Genomic DNA, 18,734 nt, shown 5'->3' on the forward strand with positions numbered 1-18,734 from the left:
AGACAGAAAATCTTAAGCAGGCTCCCCGCTGAGCACTGGGCCCAATACCGCTCTATCTCATGACCCTGAGATCACTACCTGAGCTGAAATCAAGAGTCGATGCTCAACCAACTGAGCCACCCAAGAGCTTCTGCCTTATTTTTCAGCATGAAACAGGATGCACACAATAAAAGCTGACATAAATCTAAACATTTAAAAAGCACCAAGAATCTTCTGTGTTATAAAAATACTCTAATGCATAAATCATTTGTAAATTTGATGTTTACAGTTTTAAACAGTACCATATACAGTACCACTCTCACCCTAAATAATCAAAACTAGTAACTGGCTGCTTAACTGAACATAGTTGGTAAAAAGAGAAAAACAAATGTACATTCACATATTTGCATCTTAAAAATTTTAATTTAAAACAATACATGTTCACTGAGCTATCAAAACTTTCTTCCATCTTTGAACAAGAATCCTGTGACTGGAGTTGTGTTCTTTCTTACAAACACTCTCACCTCATAGCAATTTTTCTACTTTGTTTCATTAAGAAGGAGCATGAAAACTAGAGACATTTGTGAAGCAATCTGAATGTAAAAAAGTCCTTCTAGATTATTACGATCCCTGCCTTATTCTTTTAAATTACTCATATCTAATTCGAACCAATATTTAGTGACTTGCCTTTGTCAAGTCTTTCTAAAACATTCAATCTAGTTTACCAAAGAAAAAATTTTATCATTTTTAACACCATTTTATTGATTTACAGGGTATTAAATTATGTATTAATAACAAGCACAACTGACATAAACAGACTTGAAAATAAATACAACTGACTTAGTAAACACAAATAACTGGTAAGAGCAAAATACAGAAGAGATACTGAAAGCAGTGAAACAGCAGTGACAGAATTCTGCATCAGGCTGTTTCATAGAATAGAAAATACTGGTAATTCCAGCAAGCACTGCAAGTTCCAACTCTACTACATGCCTATGGTACTTGTAGGGTGTGTGGGGGTCAGATTAGTATCATATATAACGTATATATGACACTAGCAAGTTTAACCTCTTAGGAAACTAAATGTTCTTAAGACAGATGTCAAAAGAATTAGGTCAGATTGTACTGTTTTTGGTAAAAGGGCACTACCTATAAGAATTACAGAACAAAAAGGCACATATAATGTAATCTTCAGAGTAAATTATGAATTTTAGAGTGGAATATTTTTAATGTTTCCCCCTTTTCTGGCTTTACTGCAGTATGATTTATATGCCACTCATTTTAAGAGTACAGTTGTCTAACAATGGCCACAATCTAGTTCTAGAACTATTTCCATCACCCCAAAAAATCCTTTGGGCCCATTTGTAGTCAATACCACTTCCAGTACCCCTGCTTTCTCTCTTTTTCTCTACAAATTTCTTTTTCTGGTCATTTAATATAATTGAATCATATGTAACCTTTCCTATGTGATTTTTCACCAGGCATAAAGTTGCTGAGGTTCATAATGGTGTTAACCTTTGTCAGTATTTCATTCCTTTGCAGTTCTGAATAGTACTCTATTGTACAGATATGCCACATTTAGTTCAACTGCTGATGGGTATTTGGGGCTGTGTCCAGTTTTGTTTACTATGAACAATGTTGCTGTGAATGGGTACAATCCTTTGGTGGATATATGCTTTCATTTTTCTTGGGACAGATTTCTAGAAGTGGAAGTACCACATCATATGGAAATTACTAAACTGTTTTCTAAAGTGAATTTGGCAGTTACAGCAGATTTTTGAATACAAAAATACTAGATGTGGAGTTAGGAATTCTTCACGTGAGCTCTGGCTGTACCATTAACCTTGGCTATGTGACTTTGAGCAAGTCATTGATCCTCTCTGGTCTTGGGCAACCCAAAGGGACGGTAAACATAATCTCTAAAACTCTAGTATAATTCCTATGAAGCTTAACTCTGATCAAAAATTAATATATGTGAAGGATCAAGATATACTTCACTATCATTTTTCCCTTTCTATTTTTGTTGCCAGTCTCCCTCTTTCCAATCCTAAGCACAGTGATGTGGGTGAATCTATAACCCCTTGGCTGATAGTGCTGTCTAGCTCAAGTCCTCTGGCAAAAAGGCAGAAAAAGGGTTGGTTGCAAATGATGAATTCCTCATATACATTCTGTATGGGGAGAAACAATGCTTTAGTAAAGGAAGCCAGGTATTATGGGTACAGGTGGTTAGAGTGTTTGAGTAGGGCAGACAACATTCATATCCATGGAAGATGACTGGAGACAAAATATAGATGTAGTATAAGATCTAAACCTTTGTCTTTTAATGTGAGACTCTCAAGGTGTATATAGTGAATGCAATTAAATGACATATAATATTAAGAAAACCTGTTACCCCTAAGATTTGAGAGTACCAATAAATGGACAAGAGAAAACCCACAAAATATGTGTGGCTATTTAAACCAGTAATAAGTTATTTATATTAAATGTTAGATATGTATGACTAATTACCACCAAGCAAAATAAAAGACATACATGCATATACTCAAGTGTTTATATGTACGTATGTTAAAGAGAAATGCACACACAATAAACCTGTGATCTGCACATGATATATATTAAAATATTTACTAAATAAACATGCTGAAATCTTCTATTTCTTGCTTACTGGTATTATCAGAAGGAATTCAGCCTGTGGGTACACAACAGCATTCTCCTAATAGATTCCAACAGGAAAAAAAAATAAGTGGCTAGGGGTGCCTGGCTGGCTCAGTCGGTGAACGTGTGACTCCTGATCTTGGGGTTATGGGTTTGAGCCCAACACTGGGTTTACAGATTACTTAAAAAATGTTATAAAATAAAATCTTAAAAAAATAAGTGGCTGAGTTTATGTAATACAATAATGTAGTTCTAATTATTTAAATCACCATAGGACTTTTATTGCGTATATGTTTCTAAGTGAATATTTAATTTAAAAAGATCCAAAATCTCACCTCTAGTTAACCTCTAACTAGCTAAAAGAACACAACCTCAAAGGAAGGACAAGATGAAATCATCCCAAAAGAGAGGAAAAAATATTAAAGAATAACCTAAAAGCAGTATTTTAATTTTAGGCTTTTTGACCAAAATATAGTTTGTATGAGTTCAACATTAGTCATTTACCTATTGAAGAAAGCTAAGTAGAGACAGAAAGTTGGTGGTTGCTTCTATTTGCCTTTTTTAGAGAAAATACACCACTTTAAATGTATAATGTTCTAAAAAACACGTATGAAAACTTAATGTCTGAGTCAAACATTAGATTTACTAAAGGGATAGGAGTTTCACTGCTACAGAGATAAACTCTATTTTCAATCTCTATTTATGATTCTCTCTCAGGGTTGCTATTCCTAGGCCAAGCAAGCCTACAACTAGCAATCTTCTTCAGAAGCTAAATGAACCCAGAGGTGAGGAGGAATAAATAATGATGGGTCTATCTCACTGGCCCTGTTTTCATAAACCTGGGGAAAAGCCAGACTGCTTTTGTACCTGCAACCCAACTGCTACCCAACACACTACCTTACAATAATGCTACCCCACTTACTTCTACCCCTAGTCTTGAAAGAATACTTTTCCAAGGCCAACCTCCCTGCCAAGAACAACTATAAAGGCTAGATAAATTATAAAGTACCTGTTTAAAAGCATCAACTAGGGCGGGCAGGCAGGTCTCTAGGAACTGAAGGAGAGAGATTAGAGTCTTTCTTCCTCTGCCACAAAAAACGGAGACCTCAACCAACCAAAAGATTTCCACATAAATCTTCAGCAAATGCCTACTCATGACCTACGGCTCTTCACATTACCAGTCGACAACAGGACATCTGCCTACAAGGTGCTTGGCCCCACAAAGCCACAGATATTACTACTCCCACCATCTTGAGAAATATCTGCCTTCCCCCCTTAACTGATGAGTTTACTCATCAGTTACCAAGATGCTAATATTCTTAGAGATACCAAGACATGCTATGTGGACATGCAGAGCTTATGAAAGCTAAACCTGTACAAAGTCAAGGAGTGACTTTGTGAGTTAAAGAGATTCATTACTCAGAAATGGTATTAAAACAATCAAAATAGACCAAAACCATGAGCATGAAGTTAAAAAAACAAAAACAAAGAAACACTAATTCTTAATACTTAATTTACCTGCAAGAAATAGTTCAGCAAATTTTTTTAACCAACGGGTTTTTTTTTTTAATTTATATTTTAAAAAGAGGGTAGGAGGAGATGAAGAATGTAAACAGGGGTAAAATCTTTACAAATAGTAAGCATCTGTCCTGCTTATAAACTAGAGACAAACCCTGAAAAGTTTAGCTCATTAAAACAACAACAACAACAAAGCAAATAACCCTGTAACAAATAGCTACTATCTGTTAGAACCAGTTTGAACCTGCTTTCCCGCTTAATCACTAGGCAATCTTCTATCAGCAAGTAAATGTAAGTGTCTTCGGGCGGGTTCACTTTCAAGCCATGAAATAAATACAAGTTAAGAAGGCTTAACACTATGAAGACAGAAATAGAAAATTTCAAAAAACAAACAAACAAACAAACAAAACACCCAAACCTGGGAAAAGTAACAAAAAGTTTCTAGTGCCGTTACAGTAAAAAAAAATCAATCTAATTAGAGCAAAGTTTAAAGAACTGACTGTCCCAGTATTTTCCACAATGTTAGTCCTGACTACACTGTGGAAAGGGCACCAGTAAGAGAGGAAACAGTAAACTGCTCAAACAGATTAACACTTCTGGATTTAAAAACGCTACTGGGTAAAGTACGTAGAAAAGCAAAGAATACAGATGGCTTGAAAACTTACAACCATGACTAAAAGCTCAAAGTCACAGTTTCCACCACTGTAAAATGGGTCTAAAATCTCTCTCAGGGCTGTCAAAGTTTTTAAAACAACATTGTTATGAGAAATTCTCCTTGAAAATAACTTCCATGTATTTTAAGAATTGTATCCTAGGATATCTAATAAATCAAAACCTTGGTCATGTTTCTCTAAAGCTGTGTAAATTGCACCAAATCCTAAAATAAAAGCACTGTTCCCTACTCTAAAATTCAAGAATCTAATGGTAGCAGGAAAAAACCCGTATTAGAACCATAAGAGTAATCAAGTAACAGAAATCAAGATCTTGGGGGAGCCTGGGTGGCTCAGTCAGTTAAGCACCTGCCTTTAGCTGAGGTCATGAACCCAGGGTCCTGGGACTGAGCCCCATGACTGGTTCCCTGCTCAGTGGGGAGTCTGCTTCTCCCCTTTACTGCTCCCCTTCCACCGCTCTTGCTCTCTCTTGCTATCTCTCAAAAATAAATCTTAAAAAGAAAAGAAAAGAAATCAGATCTTTGAATAATGAGGTTGTAAGACTTTAGAAAGGAAGGCCTATTTTAACCAACTGAGCCACCCAGGCATCCCGGAAGGCCTATATTAAAGAAGCAATAGAATTCATTGGTGAAGAGCTCAGATTTAAGAGCCAGATAGGTTATTTCAATCCAATCTCTTCCACTTACTAGGGGTGACTTTAACATCTGTCTCTTTCCTCATCTTAATAGTAACAACTACCTTAAAATGCTATTCCACTTACTTCCACTTCTAATACTGAAAGACTAGCTTTTACAAGACCAATTCCTCTGCCAATTATATACAGTTGCCAACAACTATAAAAGTTGGATGAAAATAAAAAGCTACCACCTTCTCATACCCATCAAAATAGCTACTATCAGAAAACAAAACAAAACAAAAACAGAAAATAACAAGGGTATGAAGAAACTGGAACTCTTGAGAATTGCTGGTGGAAATGCAAAATGGTGTCATTGCTATGGAAAATAGCATGGTGGTTACTCAAAAGTTAAAAATGGAGTTGCCATATGATCTAGCAATTCCACCATCCGGGTATATATTCAAAATAACTGAAAACAGGGTCTCAATGAATACCCATGTTCACAGCAGCACTATGCAAAATAGCCAAACAATGGAAACAACCCTAGTGCTCCCTGACAGATGAATGGATAAGCAAAATGTAGTACAAACAGGGGCACCTGGGTGGCTCAGTCGTTAGGCGTCTGCCTTGGGCTCAGGTTATGATCCCAGGGTCCTGGGATCGGGCCCCATGTTGGGCTCCCTGCTCTGCAGGAATCCTGCTTCTCCCTCTCCCACTCCCCCTTGCTTGTGTTCCTGCTCTGGCTGTCTGTCAAATAAATAAAAAATCTTAAAAAAAAAAAAAAATGAAGTACACACATAAAACAGAATTATTATTTGGCCTTAAAAAGGGAATTCTGACACATGCTACAACATGGATTAAACCTGAGTCACAAAAGGAGAAATACTCTGTGATTCCATTTATATAAGTTATCTAGATTGGTCAAGTTCATATAAATAGAAAATACAATGATGAATTCAACGGGCTCAAGGGAGAGTAATGGGAAGTTACTATTTGATGGGTACCGAGTTTTAGTTTTACAAGATGAAAAGTTCTGGAGGTAGATGGAAGTGATGGTTGCACAACAGCAGGAATGTACTTATCATTGAACTGTACACTTAAAATTGGTTAAGACAATAAATTGTATGTTAACTGCATTTCACAACAATTTAAGTAAACAAACACCAACTGTTTAAAAGCATCAAAGAGCAACAAAGGCAACCTGGACTTGTGGGGCCAAGATTCTGGAAAAAAGGCAAGTAGGTACACTGAAAATAGATCAACATTCACCCTCAGTCTTTTCCTTGGGTCATTGGTTTTATCTGGGAAACTGGAAACGAGAGGCTCAGCAGAAAGTCACAGGTAGGCTGGCTATCAAGCAGCTAAGACTTAGGAAGCCAAAGTCTGAAAAGAAAGAAATGCATAGAAGAACCAGAACTTTTTGCAAGCAGTTTTTGTCAAGATGTTTACTGACAAACCACGTAAGCATGGGCAAGACACCAAACACCAAACACAAAGCAGCACTGGGAGGCTAAAGGGCTGAAGAGACCACAACTGGAAGACTTGAAATGGTGAGGAGACAAAAGATGGAATTCAAGGCATGGTAACATCTAGACCCCAGATAGCTATTCTCTACCAGTAACGACACGATTCAGAAATAAAGGGAAACTCAAAATAGACAAACTTAGAGCCTAAAAGCCAGCTTCAACTAGATCATGGTGATTTGCCCATATTATGCCTGCCTGGCAGAAGATGATTACATTTCCTTGGAAGGAAGATACCATCCAGGGTCTCCCAATTTTTCATGCACAATGTTGACAAAATTTGCAGGTTTGTCCTCCATACCAAAAAAAATAGCCAGTACCAAATATCTAAAAACCAAGGGGGAAAAAACTTCAGGAAGTCAAAGCATTCTAAGACCCCCCCCCCCCCAGGAAGCGGCTAAAATATATACATATATAAAGTAAACTCTAAGTCAAGGATCTATGTTATAATCTCTAAGGTAGCCACAAAAATAGTTTAGAAAAAGAATATATAAATATAAGTAACACAAGGTAATATAAATGGATAATAAAACATACTCCATTCACCTTAAAAAAAAAAAAGGCACAGGAAGCTGGGAAAATTCAATAAAGAATAGGTGAGACAGAAAAAAAAAAAATCCAATATAATGGCAAACTTGCACCCAAATGTACTAGTAATTATATTAAACATAAATAAGCCATATGCTTCAATCTAAGAACAAAAATTATCAGATGGCTTAAAAAGCCTATTACTGTATGGGGCTTATAAATGCTAAGGACACAAAAAGGTGGAAAGGAAAGGATGGGGTGAAATCTGCCATATAAACAACAACCAAAATAAAACTCATATAGTAATACTACACAAAGTAGACTTTAAAGCAAGAAGTATAGGAAATAAAGAAGGATATTTCATAAAAATAAGAGTCAACTCAACAGGAAAATCAAGTAGCCCTAAAATTTATATTCATTTTATAACAAAACCCTCAAAATATGTCAATTAAAAGGAGAAAAAAACAAATCCATAGTCAAATCTAAAGATTTTAACATTTCTCAGGAGCTGACAGGACAAGCAAACAAAAATATTTAGGGAAGATGTGGAAGATGTGGACAATTTGAATATGGTTAACAAATTTAACCAAAGAGATGTTTATATAGCACTTTATTCAACAACTGCAGTTTGAAAAACTGTAAATAACTGAAATTTAAAGCTTCTCTTCAGAGACACCATTAAAAGAGAGGGAAAAAGGCATGCCCAGAATGGAATATAGTATCTAAAATACATCTAGAAGGGCACCTTGATGGCTCAGTCGGTTAAGTGCCTGATTTCTGATCTCAGCTCAGGTCTTGATCTTGGATGGCGAGTTTAAGCCCCACATTGAGCTCAAAAACAGACAAACAATAAAAACATATATCTACAAAGAACTTTTACCCAGCATATATAAAAACCTCCCACAAATTACTAAAAAGCAAAAATCCTACAAAACCCACATTTAAAAAAATGCACACAACAAGACTTTTCCACTTTTATTTATGTTACATGTCAACAAAAGTGTCAAAAAAATTAGAAGAGGACTTTCAAATTACTGCAGGGCTAGAGTACTATCAACTGGATAGAATAAACACTAAGGCATCTAATATTTTTGGTGATTTTCGAGATATTCTGGTAATGATGGTGTTAAGTAACTTCTGATGACAATTAGGAAACTTAAGTCTTAACCAAGTCACTCTTCAAGGAGAATTTTAATATCAGATTCAAACAAAATAAGAAGAAACGAAACCAGAATACTATTCTAATATGCTTCAATAGCTTACACTTGGGAGCATGGAAAAAGTCACTGTTCTTCAATTCCATTTGGGGAACCAAGGCTATCTGCCCAAACAGATGTCTGCATCATAAAACTGCCCAATGACAGAACTTGGAAAAAGAAATCACAGTTGTTGAGAGCAATGCTTGATACATAATACACTCATTGTATACTTGCTGAATGAATGAATTTATCCTCATAAGCACGAAGGTAAATGAATGTTAGCTCAACTCTGAGTAAATCATCATAAATTCTGGGAGCCCCTGGGTGGCTCAGTCAGTTAAGTGTCTCTTAGTTTCGGCTCAGGTCACGATCTCACAGTTGTGGGATTGAGCTCCAGTGCAGAGTCAGCTAGAGATTATCTCCCTTTCCCTTTGCTCCTCCCCTGTGGGCTCACGTATGCTCTCTCAAATAAATGAAATCTTTAAAAAAAAAATATCAGAAATTCTGTTAAGCAGAGTCAATACACGTAATTCTGTTGCACTGAGGTGGTTCAGGCCAAGTGGTGAAGACTATGGGCTTTGAATTAAAAAAAGACTTGGATTCACTATTCTAGTAATATTGTAACTGTGTGATCTTGACAGATTATCTTCTCTAACCTTGATTTATTCATTTATGAAATGGAGAGTACAATACTTACCTCGAAGGTCAGGTATTTAAAACATTTAGAAAAGAGATGCAGCCATGTAATAAAGAGTATATATTGCTATATATTCAGAAAAGTATTTTTACTTTTCTAAAAAAATTTAAGAATAAAAATTCTATTAGTAAAAAATAAAAATTATTGCTTTCCCAAACTACTGCTTAAAAACAGCAACAATAAAAATAGCAACAATTTAAGAATTAAATGAAATATACTTAAATATGCTAAAAACAATGCCAGACACACACTAAGGGCTTTGAAAGTGTTAGGTGCTATTACAAGGAATAGTACTGAATAGACTCCTAGCCAACTGATGCTCTATCAACCCACTTTAAGAGTTCTTAAAGAAACTGTCATCAGCTTAATACTAATCTACTCTCACCTCTTGTTTTTTCCTTTATCACAAACAACACAAGTAACTGATCACTTTCAGTTTTAGAAAGGTGTATGGGGCACCTGAGTGGCTTAGTTGATTAAACCGCTCCCTTCGGCTCAGGTCTTGATCCCAGGATCCTGGGAAGGAGCCCCGCCTCCGGCTCTCGCTGCTCAGCAGGGAGTCTGTTCCCCCACCCCCCTCTGCCTGCTTCTCTGCCTACTTGTGATCTGTCAAATAAATAAAAATCTTAAAAAAAAAAAAAAGGTGTAAAATGTCAGAGTTGAAAGACTTGAAAACTTAAAATGATCTAACCAACACATCCTCAACCCGATCCCATAGACAGGCCTTAGGGAACCCATAAACCACCTGAAATTGCAAACAAAAGTGTACGTTGTATGGTATGTAGATGCAAATACCTACTTTTGGTAGAGGGTCAAAACCCCAAAGAGATAAAAACCAGAGCTCTTACCCAATAAATCTATTTTCCTTATAAATAAGGAATTAAAGAGTTTTACCTAGAGAAGTAACTTAAGCGAATAAATGACAATGTAGGAACTAAAGCCAAGTGTATCTTAATTCATCATTAAATATTTTTTTCTCCACTATTCCCCATTTCCTACAGGAAACACACACACACGCACACACACACACACACACACACACACACAGGAAATCTGTACACATAAGTTTGTGCACATACAGACAACATGGGGCAGTACCCTTTATGAACAAAAGTTTCATTTCCTTTACTACCTCAAGAAATATGTGCTCTATTTCTGACCATACCACAGGGCCTACTTCATGCTGAATGAATACGTGCCTCCCTTAAGTCAACCTCATGGACTGCCACATCATCACTCCACACACAAAAACAGTTGTCAGGGCATGGTAATCAAGGGGTTTACGGGTCTATCAATTTGTCAGAAAGAGTAACTGAGATGGAAGGCAAGATGAAATCCTCATTATCAAGCACAACATTCTTGACCTTCAACAGTATTTATGATGATGACTTTTTTTAAACATAAAGGTCTAGTACTTGGCTTGGGATCTAACCACAAAAAAATGCCAAGGTATTTATACTATCAGTCACAAATACAAAAACTACAGCACAGATGGGGAAAGCCTGTTGTTCCAGTCAGGAAAAATATTGAACAGGTGCAAAACTTAATAATCTCAAAGCCACTGGATCCTATTTTCTATTATTTTGTATTTAAGATGACATTTTAAGAGCAGAGGAAGTGCCAAAAAGACTCTTAAGCAACCTATCTGTGTTGTTCAGAATAAAGTCATTTTCAAACTTCTCTAAATGTGCAATCTAGAATGCTGTAAAGAAGAAACACTCAAAGCCTCAAAACCTACAGGAAAAAACATGGAGAAGAATTTCAGCATCTGAGTGTTCTCATCCTTCTCACCCTATCTTCTGACTTCCCAAAACACACAAATTCTTGGTAGCTTCGGCGAACAGCTTACTTCTTTCTTTCAACTCTGCTTCCTGCCACCTATTATCACTGGTAACTCCGACACTGACAAGAATGACCAATCTGACATGCTGTTTACAGGTGCCTAAATATTTACCCCCACCTTTATCAGGACTCCCTTCACCCACATACTGATATAGGCAAACCCTGACCCTCATTAGAAGACACCAAATATCTCTGGCCCTGGAGATCTTTTTCCTCACACCTTTCCTACTTTGTTACACTGAAAGGAACCTGCTCCTTACTCTCAACTGGGTCTCCAGGTCTACTCATCCCTAATACCTAATACCTCCATTTCCTGGGATCTTATGACTCAGATGCCTACTTATTAAAGAGCACAGACTCACAATCAACAATCAACCGTTTCGATAATGTTACTACATTAAAATCCGCCCCCCCCCCCCCCGTAAGGCTAAATTTACCTGAGCATTCTTATCTAAGACTGCCAAGTACACCTGGAAAAAGTAAAAACTCTGCTGATCAACTCTACTATATAAACTCTGTGCCAACTCTTGCCTAATTTACTCCCTTACAACTAACTACGAGATGATCCATTTATTTACAAAGAGCTGACCCCAGCACAAGAGAGCCTCCAAACCTTTTCCTTGCATTAGTCCTATTGTTGCTGAGTACACAACCACAAATTTAGTAGCTTACTACTTTTTCACAGCTCTAGAGTTCAGAAGACTAAATCAGTTTCCCTGGACTTAAGTCAATATATCAACAGGGCTGATTCCTTTTAGATGATCTGAGGAGGGAGTCCACTTTCTTGCCTTTTCCAACTTCTAGTGGCTAGCTGTACTCAGATATAGCTCCTCCTCCATCTTCAAAGCCTATCATTCCAATCTCTGCTTCTGTTACATCACCTCCATCTCTTATTGACCCTCCTTCTGTAATGACCCTGTGATTCCACCAGGCCCACTAGGATGACCTAGAACAATCTCAACCTCTCAAAATCCTTAACCTAATCACCTGCAAAGTTCCTTTTGCCCTATAAGGTAACAATCCGTAGGTTCCGGACACTAGTCATGGGCATGTCTGGGGGATCACTACTCAGCCTTCTTTAACCATTCTTTAACACCTCACATACTTCAGTCCCTAAACCAATGGTCCCACCTTCTACTTTACAAAGGAGACCAAGAGCATCAAAAGTTCTTTAGCTTCTCTCTTCTTCACAATGTTATTGCTACATTCTGCTTGACCTCTTTACTCATCCTTAATGACTTTCCAAATAAACAGCTCAAAGAAGCAGTGACCCTCCCTTCCTGGGTTAACTCTCACCTTGTGCCTATGAACTCACAGCCTCCCTTTAAGGAAAACCTGCAATGACACTATAGCTCTGCTATTTGTGAAAATGACTGTAGTATGGACAAATTCAAGTAAAAAAATGAAAATAAAGTTGCCACAGCTTTATGCAGAAAACTTCTCTACTAACTTTCCAGTAACCCTATGTATTACATTAGAAAACGTTTTTCTATTTCCTTTGCCATTAATTCTAATTGCTCAAAAGTAGCCTATAGAATACCATCCATAACTTTAACTTCCCTTCATACTATATTTATTTTTATAGTTTTTAAATTTTTTTGAAGGATTTTATTTATTTGTTAGAGAGGGAAGGAGAGAGAGTGGGAGGCAGGGAGAAGATAGCAGGGGGAGTGGCAGGTAGAGTGAGAAGCAGGCTCCCCACTGAGCAGGGAGCAGGATGCAGAATTTGATCCTAGGACCCTGGGATCACGACCAGTGTGGAAGACAGACGCTTAACCGACTGAGTCCCCAGGCATCCCGTCATTTTTACAGTTTACAAAGAAAAATTAACTGAATAGTAACATATACTTATGCACTATATTGACAATTAAAACTATTATAGAACCAGGACAAATTTTCTTGTAAAATGCTCACATCTTTCTCCAATCACTAATCTTTTGAACAATTAAAACTGAAAATGAAACTTTTACTAAGTAGCCCCAAACCAATCTTAGAAGTTCAACATGTAAGTTTCAAATATTAGGAAGGGGCAGAGTGGCAGAAACCAGAAGTGACATGTTCCATCTAGAGACATGTACACATTTCTTTTTGAAATGCTGCACACGCCGCAAAACCAAGTTATGTGGAACAAAGTGTGACCAGTGGCTGCCTCCATATAACCAATGATTCCCCTTTCATTTTCAAGAGTCAGTGTGTCCCATAGTATCTATACATCGAGGCTGATGAATGACATTTTACAGACATCTCCTTGTAAAGAGTAAAAGTCAGCTAGCTGAGTAGGTAGGTGGTAGGTAGGTAGATAGTGAAGAATCTTCTCTCCTCCCTCTCGGAGCCTGAGATCTAGAATTCCAACAGTTATAGCCAGTATTCACCATCAGAAGGTTATCTGTCTAGGATCCATGACGGTTCAACCAGTATGATTCAGATATGTGCCCTATCTAGCAGGTTATGTCACCTGAGAACTCTGGAACGATGGTAAAACTCTTCAAAGAAAATGCAGACATCAAGAGGAAAAAGTCCTTAGATTCCTGGCAATTAAAAGCATTTGTATTTTCTGACCAAAGTATTGGTTAAATAAATGCCTGTATTTGTCAAAGTAATTTTCTAACTCCAGTTCTGCACATTTCAATGTATAAAATTTTACCTTAATTTTAAAAAGCACTTATCTAATTAAGCCCAGAATACTAAGCATAAAAAGGCAAAGTAAAGAGAATAAAAGAGTATGAAAATGAAAGAATTCTATCTTGTGGAATGTGAAGATATCTTATCAACAACACCTGAAATTCTCTCCAAATCCTTAACAGCATGTATTTTTAAAAGATTTTATTATTCAAGAAAGAGCGAAGAGAAGCAGGGGGAGGCTCAGAGGGACAAGCAGACTCCCTATTGAGCACGGAACCCTATGCAGGTGAATCCTAGGATTCTGAGATCAGGACCTGAGCCCAAAATCAAGAGTCAGACACTTAAACTGACTGAGCTACTCCAACACCCCAACAATAGTATATTTTTTAAAAGATTATTTATTTACTTATTTACTTGAGAAAAAGAGTACGTGAGTGTGCACAAGCAGCACAAAGGGTGAGAGGTGCAGAGGGAGAAGCAGACTCCCCACTGAGCAGGGAGCTCAATGCAGGGCTTGATCCCAGGACACTGAGATTATGACCTGACCGGAAGGCAGACAAACAATAGCATAATTTAAAAAGCATTTTGCGGGCGCCTGGGTGGCTCAGTGGGTTAAGCCGCTGCCTTCAGCTCAGGTCATGATCTCGGGGTCCTGAGATCGAGTTCCGCGTCGGGCTCTCTGCTCAACAGGGAGCCTGCTTCTCTCTCTCTCTGCCTGCCTCTCTGTCTACTTGTGATCTCTCTGTCAAATAAATAAATAAATGAATCTTTAAAAAAAAAAAAAAGGCATTTTGCAAAACTGTAATCTATAATCTATTAAAAATTAATTTATAATCTATAAAAACTATAATCTATAATCTACTAAAAAATGTATAATCTATTAAATCTGTAAGTCTATAATCTATATCTATTATAATCTATAATCTATTTTTTAAAAAAGATTCCACGTACATCTATTTATTCAAGTTACACTTGAATGCCTAGTTGGTGCAAGCTGTGATAGGTGTTGGGGACACAGTGGTGACAAGACACTACTGGCCCCTCTTCATAATGTTCAGTCTAATGGGGAAACAAGGCCCTAAACAGCTGTTAATGATGACTGTGATAAATGACACAAAGGAGGAGCACTGGGTACAAGGAGGAGCACTGGGTACAAGGAGAGCAACTGCGGCCAGTAGGCAGTACACAGCGTAGGTCAGGGAATCCTTACCAGAAATCTACTGAGACTTAAAGGATAAGTAGGAGCAAATCACATACGGAGAGGAAACGTTCTAGAAACATTTCCACAAAGAAGACATGTATGAAGATTTCAAGATGAGCAATAAGAACTTCAGCAGACTCGATCACATGCTTTCAACTAAGCACTCTAGGAGCACAGCAAGTGTTCTAAGACTAGTCACGAAATGCTCTGAGAGAGAAACGAAGGTGCTTTCCTGCTGGGTAATTATGAAAATCGAAAAGCTGCAGATTCTAGAAATATATGATGGAGGGTGAAGACACTGACAAGAGTAATTCCCAGGTTTCTGGCATGAACAAATAGAATGGTACCAATTTTGCATTCATTTGGAAACGCCAACTTTGAAGTCCCTCTCAGACAACAAAGATGGCCATCAACTTGACAAATGAATATAACAAATCTTAATCTCAGAAAATGAGAATTGAGATGTGATTTGGGAATCATCTGCACAGAGGCACTAACCGAAGCTACAGCAGGAACTGAGGTGAACCAGGAGGAGGAAGTCCAGGTTACTAAGCCCTAAGTTACTAAGACTGCCTCTACTTAAAGGGCAGAGGAGGAGGAGTAGCTGAGAAGGAATAGTCGGAAAGGCAGGAGGCATACCAAGGGAATGCTATGTCATTGAAACCAAAGGCCAGCATGTGAAAAGAAAAGAGTAGTCAACTGTCCCCAGTGCTGCAGAAAAAAAATCAAGGAGCACAAGGATTTGCAGTGATCTCTGCCTTCAGACATGGTGATCCTCCTAAGAGCAAGACTAAAGAGCATTAATTGAGGAAGAAGCTTAACTGGAATGTATTCAAAGTGAATCAAAGATGAGAAAAGGGAGATAGCCAAGGGTCAACATTTGCCTGTGAATGACAATGACCCTAGGGGGCAGCACAGAGTAAAACAGAAAATTTAGTAGGATTCTGAGGATGTGAGTAGTCTAAACATGTCTCATGTGTATAAATAAGACTCAGTAAAAAGGTAGAACCTGAAAACACTTGAGGTTTTTGACAACGTAGAACGGGATGTGATCCTGCTTAAGCACAAGAGGAAAACTGGCCTTTAACATGAGGGAAGACAATGCCTCCATTAAAACAAGAGGGAAATGGAAAAACACAAAAGGGAAAAAATACAGGCAAAACTGTAGATTTAGTGGTTAAGAAACGAATATAAGTTCCACCTGATGCTTGCTCTTTTCTGTGAGACATGGAAGGCAATATCATTTAAGAGTGAGGAGGCCAGCAGGAAAGCTGGAGGTTTGGAGAGAAACTAGTAGAGGGGAAATAAGACAACTGGACAGTGTGCAGGGTCAACTGGACATTGTGACAAAGGACAAACAGTGGTAATGATCTACCCTGTTGGGAGTTTCCTCCAGCAGAGGCCCAGGAAAGGTAGGTTGCTGGTTTTATCCAGGGCTGTGGTCCTATCAGACAGGTTTGATGAAAGGATAAAGGGACAAGAAACCTTAATCCTAGTAAGTTTTTACTGAGCACATTACTTGGTCCAGGGGCTATAGTACTCTATATGAATGGCACCTTCAAGCATCATGGCTACCCTACCCAATGAGCAAAATATTATTTTCATTTTATAAATGAGGAAGCCGAGGAATAAACTGATTTATTTCTTGACTTTCGTCACATAGCAGTCAGGATTCAAGGTTTGACATTTCATTTGGGAAACCTCACCCCCACCCCCTAAAAGGGAAGTGAAATGAAGCAGAAATTTTTTAAAACATGTAAGAGTGACTGTGTGTATAATCTTGAAATACTTCTTTTATCAATAGAGTAATGGACCATAAAATTACAAGTGGTTTTCTATCTTACTGTTTGTTAGTGTTAAAATTTAAAGACTCGTCAATTCTAGAACTTAATGAGAACAATATAAGCTAACTTACTTCACATTTATATCCAAGGCATTGTATGTTTTCACATGTTATCTCATTTACCTCAAAATGTCAGCACAGAATGAATCTACATCCTGAAGAGGAAAATGAGGCTCAGAAAGGCTAAATACTGTTCTACTTTTTTACCAACCCCTAAAAATTGAAGTAGCCTCTCCCTGACCCCCTTGCCACTAAGCCCTGTAAAACCAGGGGTAATAGGCCTGACTGCATTCTCTGAGCAGAACAAAAAACTCCAGAGCTGTTTACTCTCATTAGAAATTCTTTCCAACCACTGCTTTATGCTAGCAAGTGAAAGAAACTAGGACATGCTCTCATCACTATAGCTAGAATCAAACTAAAGAAACTGAAAATAAAAATTTGAAAAACAGAGAGTAAAACCTTAAAAGAAAACCGTATATCCAATTCCCAAATATAAACACTGAAGTAACAAGAAAAGTTATTAGACTTGTTAATTTTGCACTGACACAGTAATTAAGCTTGATGAATCTGGCTCCGTTCTATAATCACACAAAGGTAAGAAAAAAACTCGATAGTTTAATCTCCTTTATAGTCATTAAACAGCTTAGCTCATGTCAATGTTTTCCAAATTGTTGAATACGGTATTCTCCTTGACTGACAAAAACAAAAAACAATAGTTAACAGGTAAAAAATGGAATATGTATCTGAATAACATATACTGCAAAGATTTACTATTAAGACAGCAGCTATTAGAATATAATTATTACAAGCATATTTGTATAAAATGACACCTCATCACTGAAGATGTAAAGACATTAGGTTTTTAAAAACATGTAAGAGTACTAAGCTTTCATCTCTCATGCTGTCATTCAACCACTGTTACTCAAAAAGAGACATTCAGCATTTTCCATTTTTAAGTACAAGTGTTATATACTGAGAAAAAAAAATTAGACCTTTCTCTTTTAGTCTTCCATTCTAATCATTAAATATATGAATAATTAAGGTACTACTTCATATAAGCTAAGGCTGGTCCCTGTAAAGGAAGTATTTATTTTTTTTAAAGTAACACCTTCCACACTGACCTGTGCCATTCAACTAAAGGGACAGAAAGAAGACAGACACTGTTTTGAAATGCCTAACTACTTCTTTTTTTTTTTTTAAAAGATAGTATTCATTTATTTGACAGACAGATCACAAGTAGGCAGAGAGGCAGGCAGAGAGAGAAAGAGAGGAGGAAGCAGGCTCCCTGCTGAGCAGAGAGCCTGATACGGGACTCGATCCCAGGACCCTGAGATCATGACCTGAGCCGAAGGCAGAGGCTTAAGACACTGAGCCACCCAGGTGCCCGTAAAATGCCCAACTTCTTAAAGGAAAAACAAAAAAAGCTCTACTTACCATATACATTAGTATGTCTCTAATCATCACCATAGCTGTTTGATGATCATTCCAAGCTTGATTTAGCGTTTGAAGAAAGTTGTTATTCAATGAATTTAGTACATCTTCTCGCACCTATTAACAGAAGAGTTCATTAAAGTATTTTACACACGTGCACACACACAAACACACTCTCATATGTATACATGCACATATCTGTTCAATAAAATCGTATGGAATATTCAATTTTACATCACAGAAATAGGTTATAGGCCAGTAGAAATATTTTAAGCTACAATATAACCTAAATACAGATAACTAACAAATGTGTTGTATAGTCCAGACCCATCTCCTGATCTCCGGAATCATAAAGCAACCTCCTGGGCAGTTCTCAACCCTCCAACAACCTAACATCACAGTCAAAATA

At 37.4% G+C, this 18,734-nt stretch overlaps 1 protein-coding gene across 3 annotated transcripts in view; it reads right to left on the reverse strand.

Annotated features, from left to right (window-relative positions):
* The window catches only part of CUL3 (cullin 3), a 94,804-nt gene that overhangs the window by 35,092 nt on the left and 40,978 nt on the right, over positions 1-18,734 (reverse strand). For 2 of the 3 annotated variants that reach the window (XM_032354978.1, XM_032354979.1), the window contains one exon: positions 18,329-18,442. In XM_032354978.1, coding sequence (XP_032210869.1) covers positions 18,329-18,442 — 114 coding nt within the window. Of the gene's footprint in view, positions 1-281; positions 287-18,328; positions 18,443-18,734 lie in introns of those variants that run through there. The other variant, XM_032354980.1, reaches the window with a different exon arrangement.

The sequence above is a fragment of the Mustela erminea genome, chromosome 8 (genome assembly GCF_009829155.1).
Source record: "Mustela erminea isolate mMusErm1 chromosome 8, mMusErm1.Pri, whole genome shotgun sequence".
Taxonomy (NCBI): Eukaryota; Metazoa; Chordata; class Mammalia; order Carnivora; family Mustelidae; genus Mustela; species Mustela erminea.